Source organism: Cuculus canorus, chromosome 4 (assembly GCF_017976375.1).
Source record: "Cuculus canorus isolate bCucCan1 chromosome 4, bCucCan1.pri, whole genome shotgun sequence".
NCBI lineage: Eukaryota > Metazoa > Chordata > Aves > Cuculiformes > Cuculidae > Cuculus > Cuculus canorus.
Window position 1 is genome coordinate 79,682,818 of NC_071404.1, and position 26,891 is coordinate 79,709,708.

The 26,891-nt window shown below is 43.6% G+C and overlaps 1 protein-coding gene and 1 long non-coding RNA gene across 10 annotated transcripts in view; one reads left to right on the forward strand and one right to left on the reverse strand.

Annotated features, from left to right (window-relative positions):
- Nucleotides 1-26,891, reverse strand: part of ANTXR2 (ANTXR cell adhesion molecule 2) — a 102,319-nt gene that overhangs the window by 63,689 nt on the left and 11,739 nt on the right. The window contains exons 5-10 of the mRNA XM_054066343.1: nt 26,486-26,590; nt 26,319-26,387; nt 25,426-25,506; nt 11,030-11,090; nt 9,858-9,953; nt 5,878-5,947 (exon numbers count right to left, since the gene is read on the reverse strand). Coding sequence (XP_053922318.1) covers nt 5,878-5,947; nt 9,858-9,953; nt 11,030-11,090; nt 25,426-25,506; nt 26,319-26,387; nt 26,486-26,590 — 482 coding nt within the window. The remainder of the gene's footprint in view (nt 1-5,877; nt 5,948-9,857; nt 9,954-11,029; nt 11,091-25,425; nt 25,507-26,318; nt 26,388-26,485; nt 26,591-26,891) is intronic.
- LOC128852171 (uncharacterized) overlaps nt 1-26,891 on the forward strand; it is a 50,815-nt gene that overhangs the window by 13,843 nt on the left and 10,081 nt on the right. For all 9 annotated transcript variants that reach the window (XR_008449844.1, XR_008449849.1, XR_008449847.1 and 6 more), the window contains 4 exons: nt 9,316-9,434; nt 24,054-24,163; nt 24,461-24,600; nt 25,154-25,297. This is a non-coding gene — a long non-coding RNA (uncharacterized LOC128852171). The remainder of the gene's footprint in view (nt 1-9,315; nt 9,435-24,053; nt 24,164-24,460; nt 24,601-25,153; nt 25,298-26,891) is intronic.

Here is a 26,891-nt window from a genome sequence, read left to right on the forward strand (position 1 = left end):
TTTGTTTGAAGAGATTGCTTCCCAGGCAGGCAGAAACTGAGGGTAAGAGTGCCAGGGACAGCTGGGGTGTGAACCCCTGGGCTTGCAGTGAGTTCTAGGCTTTGCCTGCATAGCTGCTTGAAAGAGATCAGGGCCCCCTAGTAGTGAGCAGGAACTTCTCGGTGCATCCTGTAAGCTGCAAGGAATACATTTTAAATAGACTCCCACGGTACTGTTCTACTTCAAACTGGTTTCACATTGTCAGAAACGCGTGGGAAGAAGTGCACTGGATTCACAGGTCTGCTTCTCCAGTCGCACAGAGCTACAGGCACTTCCCAAGACGGAACCTCGCCTCCCCTTAAGCCCCTATTGAGAGATGCTCTCAAAGCCATGTTGAACTTGAAGCTTGTGGTTACTTCCCATTGTCCTCAGCCCCATGCGTGATCCACAGCAAAAAGCGCAGCAGCTAATTCTGCCTCAAATCTGTACCTCAGCGATTAAGATCGTGGTACCAAAACTTTGGCCAGGCAGAGGAAACTCTTGCCTGCATTCAGGCTATCACAGGCTGAAAAAAACAGAAAAGTAGAGCTTGTTTTGGTGCTACTTCCAAGTGCCACGTAAAATAATTCCTCATCCTTTTATTCCAAGGGGCTCGGAATTTAAAGACGGGCTCAGGAGGAAATTGGCAATAAACCAGAAAAAAAAAATACTATAACCTAACGATCCAAGAAGTGACAGTGCAGAAACCACAGAACGCTGCTCTGTTTCCAAATTCCCTCTGAGGTGCCGTCCCATTCACAACAGAGCACAGAGCAAGCGAAGCAGCTGCTGTCAACAGGCAGAACAAAGGCTGGAAGTGCACAGGCTCCTCTTGTGAGAAATCCTGTTAACAGCCAAAGCAGAGCCTGCCTCAAAGTACTGTTTGCAGCTCCCACATGCAAAGCAACATCCCTAGTCAGAGACATTGTTTCCCACTGTCTTCTTTCTACGGAAAAAGTTTTTTCTTACTGTTTCAGGAGTCTGGGCTGTTTATTCTCTTAGTGAATTTGGACTTCACTAAGACTTGCTCCATGAGGTTAGTTTTTCCCTCAGTAACTCCTTATTGGAATGTCTGGACAGGAAGGACATGAGAAGTTACCACTAAACGTGAACTTCTGTGAGCTCATGGCAACAGCACTCCTAGGGTTACATAAACCCCCGACGATGGCCAACAGATTCGCGTGCATTAAGCGCTTTGTTTCAAGCGAATCACAGGATGGAGACGAAGCTGAGGTCAGCTACTTCGAAACTGGCGGCAACTAAGTATGTGAGGATACAAGCATAGCAATTTTCCTTACTACCACACAAAATATAATTCCTTTTTAATCTTTGCTTTTTAAGTGCCACCAGCTGTTCCTGCTGGACAGGATGTAGGAAGGGATATATGCAAGCTGAAGCCAACACGATTGGAATAGAGGGTAAATGAGGTCATTAAAAACCAGCAGTGCAGGCTGTAACACCTCTGCATGCAAGCATATAGTGTAAATGCAAGGTAATGGTGAGCAAGGTTTCCATTGCACCTGGGCTCATGTCTGGATCTGTCCCTTTTTGGCTTTGTTATTCCTTAAGCTTACAAGCCCAGGGAGAAGGATGCTGCCCGTTCCTGTCCTAGGGCAGACCTTGGATCTATGGAGACAAGCGGCACTCACTGCAGGGCTGTCCAAGTGTTAGTCAGCCATGAGATGGAATGCGTGAGATGCTCGTATGAAAGCCGTGATCCCACTTAACCTGATGTTTCCCCTTCTGCTGGTGTTGTGAAACACGTAACCAGCTTCCTACAGGTGTGCTCAGACAGGCTTGGTCCATGTGCTTTAAGTTATAAGAAGCTTATATCTTGTATTGGACTGAGGTGTAAACACCCTCTTCGTTTTAGGGGCGAATCTTAGAGCAAACACGGTATTCAAGCGCAGGATGCACAACATTGGAAGCTGGCCAGCAACGCTGCAGCTGCGTTAAAAAAATAAACTTCTGTAGCTCTTGGAACTATTTTAAGAACACTGATGATTTCTCAGCTGGGTGGTTCATTTTGAATAATTCAGCACATAGCCCAGACCCAGCCTTTTTGTGTGTTGTTTACGTGTGTATTTGTGCAAGGTCACACTGGATTTTTTACAATAGGCATCAGCAAATCCAGTATCTCGTACTGCACTAGACCACTCCAGTTAGCATCTGGAGTTCAAACTGAGGTGGTTAAGTAGTAGGCACGGAAATATTCACTACAAACGTTTCAGTAAAATACTGTAGTGTTGTGCTGATTTGTACTGATTATTGTCATCCATTCATCAAATAAAAGGCCATTTGCAAATCTTCAAGGAAGAAGAGAAACTTACTTTGTTCTGATAGTGTTTCAGGTGAGGGCAGAGGGGGTTTTACCACTGGCTTTGGGGAACAGAACCCACCTGTTTGTGAAGTCACAGAGGAAAGACTGAGAGAGCTGGGGTTGTTTAGCCTGGAGAAGAGGAGGCTGAGGGGAGACCTTATTGCTCTCTACAACTGCCTGAAAGAAGGCTGTGGAGAGGAGGGAGCTGGGCTCTTCTCCCAAGTGACAGGGGACAGGACAAGGGGGAATGGCCTCAAGCTCCACCAGGGGAGGGTCAGGATGGATATCAGAAAAAAATTCAGAAAGTTATCGGGCACTGGCAGACGCTGCCCAGGGAGGGGGTAGAGTCACCTTCCCTGGAGGTGTTTAAGGAATGGGTGGATGAAGTGCTTAGGGACATGGTTTAGGGAGTGTTAGGAATGGTTGGACTCGATGATCCAGTGGGTCCTTTCCAACCTGGTGATTCTGTGATTCTATGATATATTTTCTGAATGTGTACTCAAAGATCTTGAAGCAAAACGAAGAGAAGAAAAGGCAGCACAAGAACATACTTAGAAAAATACACCAAAGAGACAGGGGCTCTGATCTTTCTGAAGTGTTATACAATGACTACAGAAACATCTAAAGTAGCAGAGAGGTCAAAGAAATCCCTGATTTTGTTTCATACCCCTGAGCTGTGGCAGGACAGCACGTTAAAGCATGAGCTAAAAAGGGGAACTGATTTTTTCAAATATTCTGCAAGACTGTAAAAAATACATGGTTTCTAAATGGTCAGTGCAGTAGAACCTGAGTCTTTTTTAGTAAACCAGCTTAGCTGTAATGTTACCCTTGCCCTCGCAGCATCTAAGTTATTTCTCAAAGTACATGAAGCAAAGCAGTTCAGCTGCGTTTGGCTCCTCATCTCCTTTAGGAGCCTGTAGCTCTCCTGTCTGGATTGTTTCAGTGCACTCTAAATTTTGTGTATTGTGTAGGTTGCTCATTTTCATCTCTTGGGTAATCGGGAGTCTTAAAATGCGCTGGTTTTGTAAGTGGGCTATGTATTTTTAGGTTTTAGAAGTGGCACGTCAGGAAGATGTTTAAATGACACAGGCAGCACAGTCATGTTGTCGTATAACCTAAGGATTCCACATCCACACACTGCTGTGAAAGAGTAGGCTTTGAAAAGAATGTTGGGTTAAATCTACAGCTGGCATCTTGGAGGCTCCTAACTAAATGCAGTCAGCAACTGCAAAGAAAGCAGAAATACACTATGGCATGTGCAGGGGTTTGCCAACCCAGCATTGGGAGGTGCTTTGGCATTCTGTCTCTTCTGCTTGGGTTTCATATTTGCATATGAAAACTGCAAATTCATCAGTCAACAGGAAGTGTCTCCGATTAGAACAATATAGTGAAACCTGTTAAATGAGTCTTCACTGTACAAAGCTGCGGGTTTAAAAGTCACAAACCTAACTTGGTCTGCGTGTGCTGCTCCCAATTTCACCAAAAAGAGCACTAGAAAAAGAGCAGACTGGTTGTTGCTGCGTTAGTGACTAATATTAGCTCGACTGCATGAGGAATTACTGGGAGTTATCCAGCACGAGTCTGAGCTGTGCCAATGGGAGTCAGGAGTTCAAGTATGTACAGATCTTTCAGAGCTGTCAGTCTCTTGCACAGCAAACTGTTCATCCCTGGGCCGAAGCTCTAATACTTCAACATTAGGTTAGGCAAGTACATTGCATGTAGTAACTTTGAACCTACACAACTGCGTGTGTGTTGTTAGTGTACGTCTTCTTACAACCACTGCAGAGAAACATGCCTTAATTAGGTGCCTACTGTACACTGCAACAACAGCGTGGTCAAGCTCTCTGTGTTGGCTTCACAGGCCAACCTGGCTCTGCACCGGGTTAGAACAAACGCAGCATGTTCACCAAACCTCCACTGTGCTTTAACCAATCCAAGTATTCCCTGCCTTTCATGTTCACTTGGCAGGATAGGCTATTTACACACTCTCAGACTAACAGTGTCTGGAAAAACATTTACAGCTTTTGAGATCTTGGGGTGCTTAATACTGGGGGCCTCACGCGCTGCTGCTCTGTGGTAAGTTAACTCCACCAAAGTACTTACTGTGCAGAGGAGCAGTTCTTAATCTGACATTGTTCTGGTGGTGGATTTGTCCTCTTTGAGCTAAGACAGCAGTTTGTCACAGCTGTTTTGTACAACTGGCACACAACCACAGGCAGCCTCTCTTGCTCACTAAACGGTGCGACTGCCCAATTGGCTATAAAAGCACGTAGGTCTAGCAAACTCCTGATGCAGGGAGGACAAAACCAGCATTTCACACGTTCTGTAAAAGGCAACTTGAGTATCAGGAAAACAAAACAGCATTGCGCACTCATCCCGCTCCTCTGCTCTCCATGTTAGTCTCCACTGTGCTTGTTTTCCCTGCACTACCACACACCGGTGCTCACTCCTCAGAGGGGAGCTTTGGCCATGAGGCAGCTCCTCTGCACTGATCCACTCCCTTCCTTGTGTTCGGGGTTGGGCTGTCGGTCTTACAACGCAACTGAGGTGGTCGATTGTTGTTGAACTCTGAAAGCCAACTACTGACAATCATCTCTGTGATATCTCAAATATCTATTTGATATCTATTCAATGATCTCAAAGGTCTTTTCCAACCATACAATTCTATGATATGCTTAATTCTCAGCTGTTTAAAGAACTGCCACAGAACAATGACTATGCAGAGCTGTGACACTGCTGTGCTTCCTACTGGATTAATGTTAGCCTCATCCCAAATAACTCTGAGAAGAACTACTTGGAAAACAGGGAGAAAGTCAGCAGCCTGACAGCATTTGCCCTGCTACAGGGCCAAGATCTGACATGCAGTTTCCTGACTTCTGATTAGCTTAGAATTTCACAAATGCGAACAGTGAAGTCGAAGTGATCTGAAAAGCCTAGGGCATGTCTGAATTTGAGAGGAGGAAGGAAGGATTAGTTCTCCAAGGGCCAGAAGTAATGTGCAGCCATGGCCAGTGACACTTAAAATAAGGCTAGAGCCGCCGTTTGGCCGCAGTGCTGTTAGGGGGTCGCTGCTGCTGTTAAATTAGTGCCTCATTTTATCATTACATATGGAGCAGTGGTATGCATCTTGACACGTAATTTTAATAATAGCTTGTAAGTGTCAGTGATAATGTAATCTATTTAACAATGAGTCTAAAGATTATCCAGAAGAGAGCATATTACGCCCTGTTAAAACGGCTAATCTGCGTAAAAGTTAAGACAAGCCAGACCTTTTCAGTGTTTAATAAACTGGCTGAATATTCATTTTTGAGGCACTGTCCAAATTGATTTGGTCACAGATGACTATTTAAAGCCCATTCCAAAGCTGACAGATACACAAGAGAAAAAAACACAAGAATGGGGGGAAGAATGCAACCACAAACCACCCCCCATAAAACCAACAAAAGACTGCCTCCAGCCAAACCCCCGCATGATTAACATCAGCAACAGTGGGTCCAGTTGTAGCAAAACATGGGATGACATTTGTTTCAAGTACTTACTGGCCGCTTTTGTATAGGACTGGTGCAGGGCAGAGCAAAAAATCAGATTCCACAGTCTTTGGTTTTTCGTCTGAAAAAACAAATCACATGAAATTAGTAAACTGTGCTGCTTAAATGAAAAGCCGATGTGCAAAGTCCCTTCCCTTGTCACCGGATGCTGGTTACTGGCTGGGTCGTGTCTGGAACTCACAAGTGAGGCAGGCCCAGGTTAGGGAATAAAACTGCTGCTTTTTTAAATCTGAACCTTGAAGATACAGACTTGGAGCTGGCTTTAGGTACAAGTGTGGGCCCATGTTACACTAATGACTTATTTTTTCTTACTGAAGGCGGCTCCTGCTCTTCCAGAGAGAGAACTTCCTAGAACTGAGACCATTTTTGCCAAGAGTGAGAAGGTTATTAGGGGTTTCCCAATGTGTTGAAAATGGTGGTTTGTCTCTAATTAGCTCCAGCCCTGTGCACTGCATTCAAGGACTATTCAGTCGGTTGTGATTGCAGTGTCTCTCATGCTTTCTAGTTGTGTGCAAGTCTCTCAGCCTTCTAAAGCGTCTCTTTGTAGAGCCCTGTGTCCAGCAGAGCGCTCCTTTTCTGAGCTGTAAAAGGAGAGAAGGGAGCTCCTCTACCTCGTGCACTTGGTAAGCTGAGAAGAATTCCGCTCCAGCATGCAGAACCACCCTCCCAAAAGTCCCCATGGTAGGACTGATGATTTCTGTGCTGGGGCCACTCCTGCGAGCACAGACTGCTTCCCAGTTTAGAGGCGAGAGCAGATAAATGATCTGCCAGATAAACTTGGAGATGGCTCTGTCCTGCATTTAGGCAACAGGCAGACATACAGGCAGTTTAGGGTCAGCTGAAGGAGGAGCTGTTAGTACAAATGAGCTTTTCTTATGTGCTATAATCTGCACTGGCTGCTTGGCCTAGATTTGGGGCTAGTTGTGAGGTGGGGAAGAGGGATTAGCACATTGCCATATGTTTTTGTCTTAATGGTATGTTTCATAGATTATTTTTCTATCCCACAGCTACATTTGGCAGGTTTCCTTCCTAGCATTTGGTAATGGTTCTTTACAAATGCAAAAAGAGAAGCATGCCAAATGCATCTTTTAAAACCAGAAGAGCTGACAAAAATAACGGTTTGCTCTGAGGCTGGGCCCAAAGAGGAACCCAGGCTATCAGTAAGGGGAACTCTTAACACTGAAGTACACCCTCATGCATGAGCCTTCCATTATGCCCTCAAATGGTGAGGTCTCTGCTGAGAGACTGCCAGTTTTACGTTGAGGAGAATGCAATGGCACAGGAACAATTTTCCTTTTATTGAGAAGATCTCCTTACTCCCGATACTATTCAAAGCACTCTCTCTTCCTTTATGTCCATCCTAGCTCCACTGCTTCCTTTTAGGTTTCCTCCAAGACTAAAGCACTTGGAGCCTGGCACAGAGCTGTAGAGAATGCGCTTACTTGTCAAGGGAAGGATCATATTAAATTTCCGTGTTTTCCTCCTACGCTACTCCCTAAACACTTGCTGTTGTCCATTGCTGAAGACAAGAACCTGGGTGGGTTGCAGCAGGTCTCTGGCAAGACCCCATACAGCAGATTGTGTTTTCACACTGCAATGTATAATAAATACAGCACTATGCCATTCCCCTCCCTTTCTGTGCTTTAGCGCTCCCTCTCCTGAAGCCAAAGGGGAAATAAAAGGCAGCCCAGAGATCTAGTTGCAAATTCTCACATCAGATGCTAGCAAATACTTGGGAGCTTCATCCTGTCCAAGTGTAGTTATCTCTACCATGGCAGAACAGACATACGTGTGCTGAGCAGCTATAAAAGGCTGAACAATCAACTGGAGAAACCAGAGTCGGACAACATTTCAAAGGGTCAATCAAATAAGGCAGCATACCTTCAGACATTTTGTGACACTCATCTAGGCTGTTAAAAGGCTTTCTAGGTAACCTACTCCAGGCCCGAGTAGTGTTTACAGTGAGAACCATTCTCATCCCTCACCTCGATCTGCTGTGGAATTTGAGGGCTGTTGCCTCTTTTTTTGTCCTAGTGGACTGGGAAAGCCTCAGCTCTTATGCTATAAGCTCATCAAATGGACAGACTGGCGTGCAGAGAAATGACGCAGTAAACAACTCGGGAGCAAAGCGGAAACAGAACTGAAGAGTCTTGATGTCTGGCAAACCAGCAGCTTATGTCAAAATTTAAGGTTCATTGTTTAATTTAACTGATGTCTTGTTCCTTACCCAGACAGCGTGAGATTCATTTTATACACCTGGAACTAAACTAGCCTGTTTGCCCACTTCTCCCAGTGAGTGAGGTATACCACGATGATAAATACATGGCTGCAGCAATCACTTTGGCATACTGCAAATTGCAGGTCCAGGAAGCTATTTTATGTAGTACTTTTAAATACGCAAGCTGTAGTTTAACTTTGCAAATAAAGGTGACAACTATAATTGAAATTCAAGGGAGACACACAGGCAGAACTTATTTACACAGGTTGCCTGCATCCAGAACTGCTTTCCTACGCTGTTATTCTTCCAAATTATTGCTGGTATTTAACAGGCAGGAGAGATGGGCAGTGCATTCCAGTATGTATGATATCCAGAGTCAGGAAGAAAATGTGCTGGAAACACATGTCCAGTTGGGTAGGAATTTAGGGAAGGCTAATATAGAAATCAGACAGTAGGTATGGAAAAACTGAGTTGGGTTTTTTCTATAGGTCTGGTTTTGGTCATTTTTCAGTCTGGCTTGCTTCTATGGGATGCTGCTTAGAGCCAGAAGTTGCATGTACTTATACCAGCCATCCACTTCAGTTTCTGGATATGAATATGGTGGAGGTTTCCATTAACTGTATTTTTAACACCATCCTCTACCTCATGCCACGTCAGCCACAATTCCAGATTCCAGCATGACTTTTCATCTGCCCTGCTCCAAGTTCGTGCATCGAGCAAGAGAAGACTGAGCCTCCGAGATTTTGACGACAGCTAAATTCTCTGTGAGCGCACTTAACCAGACAGCAAGAAGAAAACAGTCTGCTCTACCTCTCAAATACCTATAGAGCTTTTCTAACTCATGCAGTGTTCTACCTGGAAGAATTTACCCAATGACACTCGTAGGTTGACAAAGGAAAAACTAAGGATTGTAACACCTAGCTGGTGGTGATTGCTAATAATAAAAACAACCAAACCCACCCTCCGGTGTCCGCTAAAGAAACCCAGATAAAGCTACAGGGAACATGCCTGTAAAAGATGCCATATCACCGTGCTGGAAACAGAATTTCTTCCCACAGGTCAGGGAACCGGAGTCCGGCTAGGATCTGGTTGGAGTGAAACCCACTCCTGGAGGAGGGTGCTGCCTGGGACACTGACCTGACGAACCATGGCAAGGTACGGAGACAAAACAGAACCGGCCGTGCTGACTCTGCCTTACTCTGTTGTTGCAGGAGCTCCAGGAAGAGAACTGGCTGTGTCATGCAGGAGCACCAACCCTGATACAAAGAGCGTGCTAGCTCTACACCTGGTACACTGGACATGATGGGCAGAGACGCTCTAGGAGAACCAAGTAAGTGCACCTCAGAAAACAAAGAGGGAATCGCGATGAGAGCCTGGGTCTTGGCCTGGGCCTTCTTAAAAGAAGAGCCTCTTGGTCGGTTACACTTTGTAGTTGCGTTTTTTGGTTGGCAAACATATGCGTGCTTGCCTGTCATTCGGGAGCCAGACAGCTCTCACCATGTTCAGTCTCACAGCCAGAGGGGCTGCCCAGCACCCATCACAGTTTAGAGCTAATGGCAACTGGTAGTAAATTCAAACCCGCGAGCCAGATGTGACGTACTTTGCATCCTCTTTCTAATCCTCGGGACTTTCCTGTTCTCTTCCTCTTTGGTATTTCTCTCTTTTGATTTTAATTAAATGAGGTTTACAACAAACAAAATAATTCACTCATTAGGAAGTATAAAGGCAGATGATCTCAAACTTGATTACTTACGGATTGTAGTTCCATTCAGTTGATAGGTACAAGCAACACCATCGGTTTTCCCACCAAGGGTTAAGCCACTTCCTCGAAGAACAACTTCAAACTCCTCTGGAGGGGAAAAGCAAAAACCCCCAATCATCAGTCCTTAGTGCATTACGTTAGACAAGGAGAATGTCTTAGTCCGCAGTAAATGATACGCAGCACAGGAATGCTTCGAACTTAATCGGGTCCCCTTTTTAATTGACCCATGGTCATTCCTGAGTTAGGTCACTATAGAGAAAACAGATTTGTCCTAAATCTTTATCACTGAGGCAGCCCTATTAAAGTGGAAGTTGATCCTGACTGTCAGCAGGATCTGGGTCTCAGCTGCACCCTAAGAACCAGGTTCTCAATGAATACTCCGATAAATGAGAAACCTGGGTCTCAACACAAGACTCCCAAAACCTGGATCAGGCCCACCTAAAGTGCCAGATGCGTAAAACATTTCTCCTTAATACTTCTTCTTTGGATGTTGCATAAGGACCACGCTATTTCTGAGTTGTGCAGAGGAGGAGTGAAAACAGTTTGTTTACCGAAGACTCTGATTTCATTGAGATGATCCATGTTCTTACAGAAACATCAAAATAAGGAGATTTTGCAACAACCTTATTTTGATTTGTCTCTTAACTATGCGTGGATTGTGAAACCCAGAAGACAAGCTCTCAAAGTTTTGTGCAATTCTTCTACTTAGTAGTTTTGTGCAGCTCGCTACACAAAAATGCAGCAAATGCTTTTCTGCTTACACTCCGCGGCTTTTGGGGCAGGGCACTAGAAACAGTCTCACAAATTTATATAAACATACATTTTCAGGATTCCCGAAACTTAACTCTGACTGTAGATAGAGCATGTATGTGAGTGTTACGGAATTCTGAATGTGAGGGCAATTGCAGAGCGCAGCTAATGAGATAAATGGGTCTCAAACTTTTACGTGTGTTACATGCATTATGAAATTGGTCCCTGAAAGTTGACTGGTCTGAGGAGGAATGTGAGTCAGCAGAGAAGGATCTGATCTTTGTTCATCTCTGTGAGGATTTTTTTAAGGGAGATGTTTTATGCTAGAGACCTGTGGAGTTTTCCTTTGGGTAAGACAGGGAAATCGCACTCCTATAAGAACTGAGTATTATTGTACAGTTATAAGAACTTACCTCCCACACAGACGCTGGATGGCTCCAAATATAAAATCTCTGTGCATGACTGCTTCAAAACCTATTGCAAATGAGGAAACTAGTTATAAATAGGTTTTGGGGTGCTGTTTCAGTGAGAAATACTGTTTTAAAAGAAACACTTGTCCCTAGAAGATAGACATGCACAACTATAGGTTTGGTTTGCATTAGTCTGATATTGCAGGATATGGCCTTTATCATGTACAACTCCTGCAGACCTGCACAGTCAAGTCTCTTCAGAGTCTGCAAGACTTGGATTAATTTGTTAAATCCAGAACAGTCTTCGAAACATAGTGATGTCTGATCTGTGTCTTTAAATGTCTGCCCCGATCCCTAACCTAATTTTCCTTGAACCCTAGTCCAAGCATTTAGGCCAAAAATGAGTCATAAGGAGCCTGATCCAAAACCTTATCCAGTCAAAAGCGGTCTTCCAGCCCTCTGTGGGTCAAGCGAAGTGCACATTATTCCGAGCGCTGGCACCCTGCCCTGTGTAAAGCAGAACAGGAACACATGGTGTTCTTGACTGCGCTGCCTTCTGTCAGATGGGCTTTCTCACTGCCGTAGAAGTAGGCCTGCCTCAATTCCCCAACAAGTCAGGGAATATAGTTCCAAAAGGCTGGGTTGAAACTATATTCCTGCCGGGGACTTGGAAGGACAAAGTATGCAACATAAAGGAGTTACTGGACTCCTCTGACCAATCTGTATGTACACTGGTCTCAGATGCTGCCCTTAGTTTCAGCCAAGTATCATTTCCCCATTTACAAATACATCAAGTGATCAAGTTATCCATGGCCACTTAGGCAGAGACATAAATAGCACCCAGGTGCCGGTTACTGCAGACCACTTCATTTTTCCATTAAAAAATGGTGTATCTGGGACAGAATAGGTCAAGATTGTCCGAGTGCGACCATGGCTGGAATCTTAACCACGAGACCGTGCTCTCCTCGCATGGTGAGGATTCTGGTCCCGCAGCAGAGCCCATCCAGCTCATCATTGTCCAGGAGGGAGATGTGATACCACTGGCACATAGTGAATGTCCCTCTCAAAGCAGGTAACAGCACTTCTGCTGATTCAGGGAATGAGCTTCTTGAAGCTTGTAAGGTTAAACTTGCAGAAACAACCCATGATTTAACTTCCTTCCACCTTCACATGATAATGTGTGACTTTTCCCAATAGTTTTTAATTTTCCTCTCGCTCAGAAAGCTTCCACTGTGTCTTTATTTAGCCTTCCTTGTCTAAGTGGTATATTTTTAGCAGCTGTTCGTATGTAGTACTACACGGATGCAATTCAGGCCCTTGTATTCTCATGCATAGTAGAAAGTCCTGTCACTGTACCTTCTCTACCTCCATCTGCCCAAACCATGCCCACTCCTGAGCTGGCCCAGCTGTCAGTAAGTGCAACTCTTGTCATAATGCCTTTCTCCTTCCTTTATGTACACCTTTTCTTAACTCTGGCTGCTCTGTTTGCTAGGAATTCCTGTGCCTTCCTATCCAGGTCCAGTAGAAATCGTAACATATTTATCACTGTTCTGACAAAAAGCATGCGGTGTCCCAAGAAAAAAAGAGTAGCCTGCCTCATTTAACGCTTCTGCATCACCCATGTCCCCATAAACTGCTGTGCACAAGGCATCTTTTTGCTGCCTCAAAACTTAGTTATAAACTGAAGTAGGACTTAAAGAAACAGTCTTAGCAGGCATGTCTGTTTGGATGAGAAGCAGCAATAGGGATCTTTGGAAAGAATGCAGCTGGAAGTTGAGTGCAAAGCAGCCCATTTTTATAAGCTGAACATACTCATCCTGCTTCTAAAAAAGGACTCGGCTTTTTGATTCCTCTTTCAGTGGAGAGAAGGGTTACATAGTTTATTGGGAGGCACGTTTTGTGCCAAATACAAAGCTTTATTCTTTCTGTATTTTACTCCTTTACTGTAAATACATGTTCTGGGTTTTTCTTCATAAGACAGACAAAAAGTCTCATTTGAATTGGTGAAACTATAGGCTTGCTTTGATGCGAAGTACAGATCTTGCAGCGGGTAGTATCGAAGCCCACTCAATTCATTAATTTTTTAGAGTAACGCTATATAGATGGGGAGAAACCTTCCGTCTCCTGTCCTGTCCGTGTTCCACCACTGTCTGATGAAGCAGGGCCACATTGTGAACTGGCAGGGAGAGGGGAATGCAGTGATGGACAGAATATATCTCAATATGGAAAGTGGTATTTCTGTGATTGCCCTGTATCTGCCAGTGCTTTTTCCAGCACCATATTTCCAAATGCATTATAAAACATGAGAAGAACCTGTTTGGACATGCTTAACTCCCTTGAGATTTAAGAATAACCAGTGGAGGACGGCGAGGAAAGGGCTCCAGATGAGACGAAATATACCCTAGAGTAAGCCATCACTATTCATGGAAAAAAGCTAATCTCAAAGCAAGGTTCAGGACACAACTGAGCTTCCCACATGGCAGCACGGAATTCATATTTATACATATATATGTGCTGCTTTTGACATAAAGCAGGAAAATATTGGGGTTTAATACTATTCCTAAATATAACCAATTGCATTGACACTAATTTTTAATCATCTCCGTTATTGCTGTTCTCTGCTTGGCTTGAGAAAGCTGGACTGCTCAGAAATCCTCAGTCCCTTTGCAGATGTGGTGGTCCAAGACTCATTTTCACACAAACAAAGCTAATCTTAAAGAAAAACAAAGGGTGAAAATACTGAGATTTGTTTTTCTAAGGTTAACTACTTGTTTTCCATCCTTTCAAGAGCTTCGTGATGGTCTGTGCATTAAAAAATAAAATAATGGTATAGAGATCTACTTTGCCTCTAAAAATCCTTCCCTTCAGCGTGATCAAATAACTTAAGAAGCAGGCATAAAAGAAACCTTGTACAAAATTTACTGGAAACAGGTGGAAGCAAACTACAAGTCCATAGGTAGCTCTTAGCTCAACCTTTTATAGCCTGGGTTCAACACTCGGAGCAACACTGAAACAATATGTGCAAAACTGAATTTTCCATCCGTTAGGTAAAAACCCACATTCCTCCAAAAGGTCAGACCCCATTAATTGTACCAAGCAGCCTCAGTTTTGAATGGTCTAGTGCACAAGGGATATGGTAGCTAGCGTTTGTCTGTCACAATGGAAAACCTGACAGTATTTTCACAGACAGCAATCACCACTTCTTCTTTCACTTCTGGGAGAGGAGAACATTATTTTTCATCTAAAAGGATGTATAGAAACTCGTGGCCTTTGTTTACTCTTTTTGCTCTGGCTCAAGCTCCTTTCTATGACAACATACAAACCAAAGCATGCATATTTCACTTTCCTTCTGTTCACTACCTCTTTTAAACTTTAAACTGTCTTGCTGTGGGAACCAGGGCTGCCAAGTCAGCAACGTCAAAATGAACTCTACAAAAATCTGTACTATGCTCCCTCTTTCCCCTTTCAGGACAATCAAAGTGAATGGTCTGGCATTGCAAATCCATTGTTTAGAAACCTACTGCCCCCAGAAAAACTGCAGTCATCACTACATAAGGCCATCCTCAGGTAGGACAGTTAAACACTCTGCTGCCATGAAATAAACTCAAATAAGACTGTCAGTTGCGTTAGTCTGACAGCATGCAGGGAGAGATTTGTAGAGCCGATGTCATCCATTTTGCTTCCAGAGCCCAACACCAAATAGAGGGCTCTCTTCTCCCAGGCTTGCAAAGACTTTCCCTCCAGTCACCTCCCCGAATGCTCAATGTGCCGGAAAGAAACACTTGCCCACAAACCTCAGTGCAGAACAGAGCTGGAACCTGTCAGCCTGTGGTCTTGCAGCTTCAGAAATAGAGAAGTGTGGAGGAAAGGGAAGGGTTCCTCCAGGTAGGAGCCAGACCTGCCCTGAGTGCAATCGGTTGCAGCTGGGAGCACAGGGGCTCATCAGAGTGCAGAGGGTCTCCTCACAGCTGTGCGCGTGCCTGCTCGGCACCTGTGGCTGAGGGAAAGGGAAGGCAGCAGAGTTCTGCTCCTCAAGGCAGTCAGTCTTGTACTTGGAGAAAAGAAGACATGAAATTCAGCCCCCAAACATCCTCTAGTTCAACAGGAGAGCAACAGATTGCTGAGGAAACCCTGTGCAGTAGCTCCTCCGTATACAGGATTTGTTACATTGCTAACACAGTAGCTTTGCTTCTGAGATGAAAAGAGATGTTGTTAGGCTGTTTTCTGTGAGCAGTTATTACTACAGCTCCCTCAGTAATGAGCAACACGAATACAGCTCATGCTGAGCCCTGAAAACAGCCTGCAAAACTTTGGACAGGGGGCTGGAGGCAGAGGAGCCTCTGAGGCTTTTGACTGAAACCACATCTTACGGCCATACAGTTTCTGTGGCATTTCTCAGTGTGCAAGGTATTTCAGAATACTTCTGAAAGCAGGAGTTACAAGAATGAAGGTATCTGGGATACCCCAAGAGCAAATTCATGCCTGATATAAACAAACTGATAGAAGCTGGGATTCTACCTGGCCACGCAAGCTTTCCTTTTCTGAAAGGGCTGCTTGTCACTGAGATGCTGGACTGCCCGGTTCTGTGTATGAGGCAGCTACCCCATTCCCTACCTGCAGGCCTAACTGCTAAGTATAGGAACGTTCTGTTCTATGCAGTGGGATGAGATCCGGCTTACAGTTGAGGAAGTCCCTTGCTGGATATAGGCTTTGCTATCTCCTACGGAAAACTAGGTTCAGCTTCTTCCACGCTAGTCCTGTGGGATCTGGCATGCACACAGCTCTCAGAGACCCTTCTCCAGGAGGCTCTATGTGCTCAACTTTTACTGTCAGGCTCTTTCTATCAGCTCACTAACAACAGTGAAGAATACAGCAGTCAGAACCAGAACTGCTCAGCTCCTGAACCAGCTAATTGGCATTCACATTTTCTCTTTTAAGCCCTATGCTGGACAACTGTCACCCATCTCCATCTTTCAAGCCATTTCAGAGGTTTACGAGCTGCAGACAGTTTTGTGCTCAGTGCCAGTTTAATCTTCTTCAGGTCCACTTGCTCTATCAGCTTTTCAGTTTGGGACCACTTTTCACCTAGCAAATTTTTTTCTGAACCACTTGATAGCTAATCAGTACTTAAAATCCTTATCAATCCTTATCACTGGCATGGATTTCTACAGACTTCCCACTACCAAGTTCGTGAAGGCTCGCATAAACTTCATAGCGTGCTACCTAAGTAAGTGGGTTTGGGTTTGTGTCGTTAATAAACCATTTGATTTAATTAGAGATGCGTTACAGAAAGTGTCCATTTCTGACCTGTAGGTGTTTGAATTGGAAAAACAGCCATGTTTTGTTAAGTTTAAGCTGCAGAAAGAATACACCTGCGCATATCATTCCATTAGCAAGGAAAAGGCAGGTATCCCTGCAAGAAACTGCAGAAAGGGCACCATGTAACGAGATGACATCAGGCCCCGTATTTATGCTCTTTGCGAACTCCACTTCTGTTTATTAGCTTTACCTTGTCACAGATCTTACCCCTGCTTTATGCAAACATTTCTTCCTGTAGAAAATGTGCCAGTCTCTAACTTGTCACAGGTGGGGCCCCGCTCTGCTTTGACTCACCTTCCACCCTTGCTACTGCCACCTAAAAGTTCTTGGAATTTAAATGGTAAAGCTGTACAGCCTCTGCGGTTTTTGAAGTATTTTGCCTACGTTCCACTCAAAACATGCTGTGGAACAGAGCCGTACCATGCGGTGCAGTGTTACACGCAGGCTAAAACAATGACTTCGCCTTCCAGCACTTGAAATAATTTCACATTCCAAATAATTGTGAGAACAATGCAGTAACAAGGAGCCGTGAGCAGCCCAACTGTACGCTGACAATTAGCAGAATATGCTAAGAGTCAATTTATTTCACAGCACTGTTTAATTTCGCTTAGCCCTACTATGCAGATCAAAAGTTTTTGGCAGCAACCAGCACCATAAATCGTAACTCGCATGACCTCCGTTCCCCCCCCGGAACTGTATGTGGAGTGCAGGATTTGAGTCAGGTCATCAGTACAGCTGGTTTCTTTACTGAACCACCATAATAATGTTTAAGTTTACTGTTCTGAAACTAGAAAATACTATATGGATGTGTGAGGCGTTTGCTTTCAGTATAACCATGGACTGCTGGAGGGACAGAGCTCTTTGATGCATTCTGATCATTCCTGGCATGCTAATGATTTTGAACAGCTAGGGGTTTCCAGAACCCCTCACCAAGCAGTGTCTGAGTGCCCCGATAACCTAAGTGCATTACTAGCTCAGCTGTGTCTGTGCACAGGGGCAAAGCCCCTTCTAATTGCAACGCTGGTAGCTGTTTCCTGGTTTGGGCTTGCCCACAGCTGGCTCCTGCTAAGTGCTGACCAGGGAACGGCACACCTGTATGGCCAGGGCCTGGGGAGCAGCCATTTCAGTGGCAGGCAGTAACAGAGCGGCTTGAGCACCGTGTGAGAAAGCAAGGTTTGGATGCTCCGCTGCACGAAGCTGGCTGAGCTTGTGGAACATTGTTCCTGAGTTAGTCCCTTTTCTGGTGAGACAATATCTTCTTGAGCTTCATCCCAGCTTGGAGCTGGACAACTCCGTGGAAGAGCATGTAATGAAAACAATGTTGTGCTAGTGTTTGGCTTCATCATGCCCAGCAAGGCTGGCTGGAGCGAGGCCAGCAGACCCTACCAAAAAGGAGTTCACCCAGGTACTTAGTTTAGATCCTGGAGTTATTTTGCTTCATTTGCGCTGACTGGCTGAACTGGGACTGGGCTTAACCTCATTTTCACGTGGTTGTATTTTTCTGAGTCATTTAGAAGTACTGTTGGCAGCCTTAGTCTTTTTTGTTTTCTCTGTAACTTAAAACTTTTTTTTTTTCCTACTATTGCTGAGGCAGCAAAAGGGGAATGAAAGGCAAGCGGGAGGTGTTTAATAGGTGTAATGGACTCATGGCTTCTTTTGTTCTAGAGAATGAAATGCTGACTGTCTATTGATCAGTATTTTTCATACTGAAGTCACTGTATACGTGTAAAAGTGAACGTGTGTGAGATCAGGGTGGTGAAAGCTTTAGGCTGCGTGTATGCTGGTATCGTTACGAGTGTCTCTCGTTTATGAGTTGTCCTTTTCATAACCTAAATAGGAGCTGTGCCCTCTCATACTGTGATGGAGTTTAGCTTTACAGATAAAGGCTGGAGGAGGTTACAAGAGGAAATTAATATTAGTAGAGCCCTTGATATCACTGATTACACTTGAATGACCTTCATGACACTTGAGATCCTTAAGTTAGAAGCATATCCACAGCACACCTTGGGTTCCAGACAGGCCATCTTCTCCATGCAGCAATTAATCTTTCACATCCCAAAGTTATTTGCTCGTTTCCAAAGCAAAACCTTCCACTCTTTTCTGATAGTGTCACAAGGTCCATTTAATTTCAATATAATCTTAATTAAAAAAAGCAGTATTTAGAAAAAAACAAACTCAAACCATGAGATCTATATGCAAACTGAAATTCCATGCTCTCTCTGGGTCAGTCCTATATCGTGTATCTCTGGTGTTAAGACAAGCCCCATCGTTTCTCATGTTTTTCTCAGCGCTAATCTGTGCGGCAAGCAGTGAGCTGACAGGACCACCTCACACTCGACAGCAGACAATCACGATAATGAAATGCATGCTTTTACAGGAAGCACTCTGATGCTTCTTTCCAAGTCTCGGCAAAGGAGCTACAGCAGTTTGTACCTAAAGGGCTCTGCTTCTCTCTGCTGCCAAACATCTGTGCTCTTACCCTGAACTCGCTGCCAATTCCAGCCTACTTCCTGACGCGGCTCAGCGCTGCCTGAGACACAGCGGTGGGGGAAGGCTGGTAGCCTGGCCCCTATCAAAACGAAAAACATCCCCGAGACATATGGTCTTGCATAAAATAACCATCAGAGAGGAGCCTGGTGCGGTGTCAGGTTAGTGAGAATATTCTAATTATACAGTGTCTAAGCAGCACCTCATTTGCAGTCACCGAGTAAACCAAATGGTGATGACAAAACCGTGGGTCAGGAGAGATGCGTATTTTAACAGCATCAGAACCTTTACCCCAGAATTACTAAAAACAACTCTAAAACCATTACTTATCTAGTAATCAAGAATCTAGAATCGAGACAAACTGTTAATTTCCATAACAGGGAAAAAAAGTTGTTTGGGCTATTTATTTGTTTTTAATTAGTAAGGAAAAATCTGGCTATAAGAAACTTATCACTAAGGAAACACTAGATCTCATTTGGACTTGCGAGTGCTTCATTTTAAGTGAGTCTCACAGCATCCCTTATGTAACAACGGATAGCTGCGCAGGGAGAGCTGACAAGTCGGATTCAAATCACAAGGCACACGCACACTCACTCAAAGTCGAACCATGTCAGTTATGTTGCTGGCTTATCAAGCTCTCTGTTCTCCAGGAGAATATTATATGGTTTGTAATATGTCAGAGAATGTCAAATTAAGGGCTGCATAGCAGTGAAGGGTAGAGCAGAAAGCATTCTATTCCAGGCCATTGATTCCTTTTAACAACTACATGCAGTAATTCCCAAAACTATCTACTCTGTCTCAATCACATGGAAAACATGGCACAACGTTAGCTCTAAACCTTGCACCCAGTGCAGCTTGAATATTAGACCATCCAAACTGATTACAGAAGATGACTGATTTAATCAGAGTAATTCTTTTAATGGTAACTTGTTGCATTTCTCCTCCCCCCACCTCCTTAGATGTTTAATAGCTTGCTTCCTGCACTCCCAGTGCATAAACTGAGCATATTTTCTTCCTACAGGAAATGATCCAATTAGGTTGATGTATAATTGATAATGAACTGTTTAAGCTGATTTTGCTCTTGGAAAACCTTAACAGCATGCGGTCAGTCGGGTGACCCTCCTCCCTCAGCTGCAGCCGAGGGACCCCATTTCAGGAAAAAGGCTGCAGCAGGCTCACTATACCCTAACCAAGGAAGACTAGAGAGGAATTTCAGCGCTAACGAGCTGAGCTGGCTCAGGGCAGAAACACAGACTACTTCAAACCAATGCAGTTCCTGAGCACTACTCAGTAACCAAGTTGCTTGCAAGATGCAAGCAGTTCACACCAGAGGCTCATCAAATGTTACTCTGTGTGTTTGCCATAATGTCTGATCTCCCAGCACTAACTGTTGCAGTTGTTGAGTTTCCCCGCTCTGCACTAATCCCTACTGTCTCTTGCTGCCTTAGAGCAGGCAGCAGTGGGGGATGCTGACTGACTTGTACAAGTTGAACAGCTCACCGTCACCGCCATGCGAAGGCCAGGTCAGACCAAGGAAGGGCTGCTGATAGTGCGTTTAGTGCAGAGGTCGTCAGACTCCTGGAGAGAGGCTGGAGTGTGTTTCTGTAAAGTCTTTGCCGTAAGTTTTACGAACCTAAAGGCTAAAGTTGTTCTTCATATGGAACAGCTCTTGCTTACCTCAACACAACTGACTACCAGTTGCTAGGCTTGATTGGTTCTTTTCCCTACTCTGGCACCAACTCGCAGTCCAACATAGGCAGCTTGTCCCCTCAAGTTTTTCAAACCCTTTAGAAGTTTTACTTTAGGTGATGCGACTACTCAGCTTACATGTCTTGATCAGGTTTTTTTGTCCAATGTGTTTAAGGGTGGTTTTCCCGCATAAAATGAAACATTCAAAACTTAGCACCTACAAAACGAACAAATGAAAAGAGAGCTTAACAATTCTATTTCTAATCCTTCTCAGGTAGAAAACTTAAGAAATTTCCTAACAAGTAAAGATAAAACAATCATAGATAGAACTTTTTCTAAACCAACCACTTCCTCTTAAGGTCTGCATGTATCCGTTCCTGTAGTCTTATCTGATAAGTTTTTGTGGGGTTTAAGTACAAAAATATATTTTAACTTTCTGCATTAAGTGCTGCCAACTCACTTTAGTATAAAAAAGTGTTTAAGTCTACTTAGAACTGTCACACGCTCTAATAATGCCGCTCAAGTGAGTTCCACTAACGTAACTTCTTGAAGGCACAAGCCTTGTCCAATTCTGCCTGCAGAGACAACCAGAAAACTTAACCGCATTATCCGTAGGACTTGTGTTTGCTTAAGCAAAGGGGAAGCTGGGATATTTCACTGGTTTGTTTTCCAGAATGTAGCATGTAAAAGCGATTCAGATTTGCAAAGCCATGCAGGCCACCTGCAGAGAAACATGCCACAAAAGTGGGCAAAAGATGAAAAAATTGCAGGAAAATCAGAAATAAACATCATACAGACTTGCACAGAGTGTTATGGGAACATTATGTAAACTTCAGCCTTTTGAAAGATACTGTCTTGTCTAAAGACTCTGTGTGTTTGATTCAAGTGGTAGCAGCACCTTGGCTCCCAGCTCCTTATTTAATTGCTTCTTCTCATTATTCTTCCATTCATCATTTCGTAAGTGATCAAACAGTTAAAATGGGCAGTGTTCAGAACAGAAACGTTTCCTGCTGCTATGAATACAAACATCATCTGGTCCCCTCCTTGACAGGGAGTCCAAACTGATTTTTGCATTAGAGAGGAGCGTTTACCTGATGCCTGAGATATTCTCCAGCTCTCCCAAGGTTGTCAGCCCCACAGTCTCTAGTCACCTCACGGAAAGGGATCACTTAGGGAAACTGAGTCTGACTGAGCTATTATCTAGTTTGTCCTGATGAAAGCGCTGGTTCAGCACTGTACATGGTTAGATGGCAGTGTGGCACTCTGGAGTCAGCTCGCTTACTGCCTGCTGCTAGCTCAGCCTCACCAACACTACCCCAAAGCCAGCTTTGAGGGTGCCATTTTGGTTATGACAGGGAGCCTTGGATATAACAACACAGATGATAAATTCCTAAATGGTTCTTTACCAAATCGGTAACAAAAAAAAAATTAACATAAATAGGAAAGGAAAGGAGAATAGGTTTCATTTCCTTCTGTAGTACTAAGCTGTCACACGGTGATAGAAATTGTGCTCTCCCAAACCCTTACAGTTCACACTGCTATGGCTTGCTCATGAGGCCGTGCTCCGTGTAATTTACAGCCAAACTACATCAGTAAACTCTTCCTGAGAGCATAATAACTTGCCTTTAGCATTTTTCTCCTAAGCTCTTGACTTTATTAGATTTATTTATCCTGACAATGCTGTTCAGTTACTACTTTCTACATCTAGATATTAGTGATGCCAGAAGAGCTGGAATCTTCACAAAACAGTCGCCTCTTCACAGAGGCCTCCACAGAGTTTTGAATCATTAGTCGATATTATTCAACAGAAACACGACAGAGCATGGTAGTGCTTAAATCCTTACTTCACTGGGATTTTATCTGAACTAAGGAGGAGGTGAACACACAGAGCAACCTTTGCAACATCTCAGCTATATTTTCTCTAAATGCGTATCCTGAATGTCTTGAATGTTCATCCCTGGCCATGATAAGTATATTTTGTATATCTGTCCAAAGAAAACAAACTAGAATAATTGCTTAGACTCCAAACAGCTTCAGAAGCAGGTACTGACCCATCCTCTGTGATAAAGCTCATCCCTTTTTTTTTCCATCAACAAATGAATGTTAACCACTTAGCTCTCCTGGAATTTCCTACAAGTATAGCAATGCAGCATCCAAAAAAATTTACAGTTGATTCCAGCAGAGAGAACGGTAGTAAAGGCCTCAAGCAGCTCCTCCAACATTCTTACTGAGCAGTTTTGTGTTGTAGTTTTGCACGAGGGTTTTAATTGCTGGGTTGATGCTATTTCTGTAAACAGCAGAGGTTTTCTAAACAAGAAGTGCTCAACAGTGTTCATAGAGGGTTTCACAACCACACCTGAGGCCACGCTTTGAGCAATACTTGTGCGTGTTTGTGATGTGGATATTTCGTTTCCATCTGTTTTGAAATTTGCTTTCCCTTTTATGACAGTGTCTCTTTGAGCCTGTATTCTCTAGCTAACTTGAAAACTAAAGTCGAATTATAGTTGTGAATAAAAAGGGAAACTGTGACTGTTTCAAGTTCAATTAGATCTGCTTATCAATTTTATAATGCAATGAGAATGAATTGTCACAATCAATCAAACTTCCCTCAGAGAAAACTGAGTTGTAACTGCAGCACACCAAAACATCACGTCAATACAGCCACCGCGCGTGCATTTAAAAAAAAAAAATGAACCCAAACTAACCAGAAAACCCTATCTATGGATACTTCCATCCACGCTCGGTGGTAAAACAAGGATGCTGGCAGGGGGATCGCTGCTTCCATCAAATACATTGAATGTATGTACTTGAAGAGAGAAAAAGGAGAATTTCAAATGCCCTGATAGCTAAACAAAAGTCTGGTTAGATTCAATGCTGTTCAGAAAGCTGTAAACAATATTCAAGCCTCTAAAAGCTCTTGGGTGCTATCAAATCAGCAGCATTAACTGGTTTTGATTGATCGTTTATCCCAACAACTGAGACTGGTGCAGGTAAGACTGAGGTCAGTTGATATGTTTCCTATTAGAAAAGCCTTCTCATGCCTCTTTATTTATCAGCATACAAGTTTCCCACCGCCCTGACAGCCGCAGCACAAGTCTTTTTATGGACAGAAATATGCAGAAAGCCAAGTGCTGAAGTGATCATTGCAGCTGCAGTCTGTTAAATAAAGCCCTAAACAATTCAGGAGTTCAGTCACAGTTTAAAGCTGAGCAGTTATCTCTAAAACAAGGTTCTGCCATTATGTGCGTCTTTTCTTGCTCTGCTGCTGTGCTATGCACAAGTCTGGAATTTTTACACTTGTGTTTTTCACAAGAAGCTGTATTGATGCTTGTGCAAACACCATCTGCCTAATCCTCTCACAAATGCTTCCTTCACTCTGTCCACAGCAACATGAAGGCTCCTGGGAGGTGTAAAAGAGGTAGACTGGCATTGCTACAAGCTAGAGGCTGCCCAAAAATACCTTGGCTGAGAATGGGGGACAGAGGGACAACCTACAGGTTATGACAATACTACATGTGTGTTTTAATTACAGGCACCTCAAACTGAGCTCTTCAGAAATGCCAAGCGATCGCACTCCTGCTGCTTCCTCAAAGTGCAAGGGAGAATGGAGAAACCCGACTCCTTGGAAGGTTCGCTCTGGAGGTCAGTGACCCTGGTTGGAGGGGAAACGCTGAACACAGACTTCCTGAGTCCACTATCTACTTCCATCTTGATATACATGTTTTGAAATGGAGAATGCTTGGAAACCATAACATAATCGACTGGGGTTAAATGTTCAGCTCTTATTTTTAAGTCTGTCACTTGAGGCTTCAATGTTGCATTACTTCGCACCACTTTGCACTAGCAGAGCAACTCGCTGTCTTAAGTCTTTCAAACACCAGCTACCTTTTCAAGGAAATAAATGTCACTGCATGAAAAGGTTTATTATCTCCCTTTCAGATGCGCAAGGAAGATTCTGAAATTACATTTACTTTAAGCAACAAGAAGGAAGATAAGTTGTTTCATTATGATACTAACTTCTACAAAAAACACACTATTCAAGGGAAGTGACAAATTCATGACTGCATAATATCCTGTGTGTGAGTAGTATCCTTTTTTTACCAAAAAAAAAGAAAAGGAAGGGGAAATGAATTATAGTGGGATCTCTCTCAGAAAAAAGAATGTCATAATTGGTTTTGACTTGACTTCTGACAGTAAGCTTTTCTACGTTGTGCTGCCTACATACAGCAGCAGCAGCACTGGTAACCTTGTGTAAAACACAACCTTAAAATAAGGCAAATGAATTGGGTCCTCACAACCAACTGTGTCTTCCTGACAAACAGCTAAAATACTGTCAAGCCACTGGTCACAACCAAAATGTTCATCTTGCTTTGATCCTTTCTTGCAAATTAGAGTAATCAGCTGAACAGACCCATCTCACTGGTGGGAGTTTCTCATGGCACGCTGAAAAAAAGGATCTGAAAGTCTTATCACTTAACAGGAAAACGACTGGTTATAGCCAGCGCTAAAATATGTATTTAAAATGCTTTTCTGCATACAAAGATTAGGGCAATTCCCAAATTGCATACATTCTTACTGATTTTAACCAGTTGTTCTGAAGTCTCCTGGAGTAACAGACTCGATTTTTTTCAGACTGAATCTATACCACCCGTTCCTTGATGCATCCCCCTCAAACTCACTGCATCTGCATGGAGTCCTCCAACCCCATATGAGGTCTACACATGAATGACCGCAGGAGTGGCAGGCAATGTTCATTTACAGACTAGCATCTCTAAGGTAAGGAGAAGAGAACTTGATTTATTGCAATTACTGATTTAGGAAGCAATTCTGCCTGGAAGAGTAAGCAAAACGGGAGAGTGTGCTATAATCTTGAGGAAATTTTAAGCTTGTTGCCCAATACTCACAGAATTGATGATCCCCTTAAGTGCTTGGAATCCTCCAGTGACGGGGAAGACTTGTCCTTTTGTGTCAGCAATTTTTTCAAGCTTTGGAGAGAAAACACGTGCAAGCACGTGAATCATTTCGCAAACTAAATCTGTCACACTGCTTTTCACCCTTAAAAGGTAAACGGGTGTCTAAAAACAACTCTCTGCAAAGAGAAGGAAAACATTGCATTTCCTCGTAGATAGGTATAACTTTTCTAAATGGGAACTCTTACTGAAGCCTACTGCAGCAAACAAAACAGAATAGTGCCTTTAGTATCACATCACCGCATTAAAAAAACCTCTCAGGGCCTGTGTCTCGGCAGTGATTTCTTAACTCTTCCCAGAATTACCTTCCTTGTTTGCTCTGCCTTCCACTAAAAAGACCTTTCTACATGCCTTCTGTAACAGAGTCTTTGCTGTACTTCTCCATTTAAGTCACTTTCACAGTACAAGAGTAGCTACAGCCTTCATTAGGACATAGCAATCCCGGAAGAGCTTTCAGTCAATGAAGGACATGGATCCTTCTTTCTTTTTCTTATCCCAGGGCTGTTATAGAAATTGCTTGAAGCTCATCTATAGCTACTCTGCTCCTGCGACCTGCAGCCTAACCTGGCTGCCATCTTAATGAAAGGAGGTTCGCTGGCATTCTTTCCTGCTGGCAGCTGCCAGTTAGCGAGGGTACTTCTGACGGGTCTTCTCGTCAATGAAAGCAACACCCACACATCCTATTTCTGTCTGTGTACACATCCTGAGCCAGAGAAGATGTTATACTGCCTAATTAAGTAATAGAGAAATGAAATTTACTTGACATTAACTGTATAAAAGACAGTTTCGAGGTATTGCCTAGTAATCTGAAATAGTAGCCTTCTTACCTGTTCTTGTACAAAATCCAAGACGCCAACACAGTAAACTCTAGCTCCCAGCTCTCTGGATTTCTTTGCCTGCCCCAGAGCAGAACAGAGGAATCAGCAATTTTTTCATTCAAGAAGCAACACCCAAACTCTTCAGAACATAACGTGCATTTGCACCTAGTGCTCACCTCTTTCTCTGCATACAAGGGAATCTGACCATCTAGCTTGCCATCTGTCAAAGCAATGATGATACTAGATCTTGAGGTTCCTTGATCCTTAATTTGCAGGTTGGCCTGAAAACAAAAAATATTTATCCAGCGTAAAATTACACCTGAACTTTTAACCAAGAGGCATCTTCTACCTGAATACAGTATCTGAAACAACACTTGGCCTCATCTTCAAGCCCAACTTTCAGACAACCCTCTGCCTCCCTTTAACTCACTACTAACAATGAACTTGTTCATTGGTACTTTCCAGTCACCAGTGAGCCCCTCTGCGAGAAGATGGGGCCTCCAACTCAACAACCCTTGGAAACAGTCTGTTCTTTCAGGACGGATACTCTCAGAGTTGCAAGGCTCACTCCTCTTTAGGTCT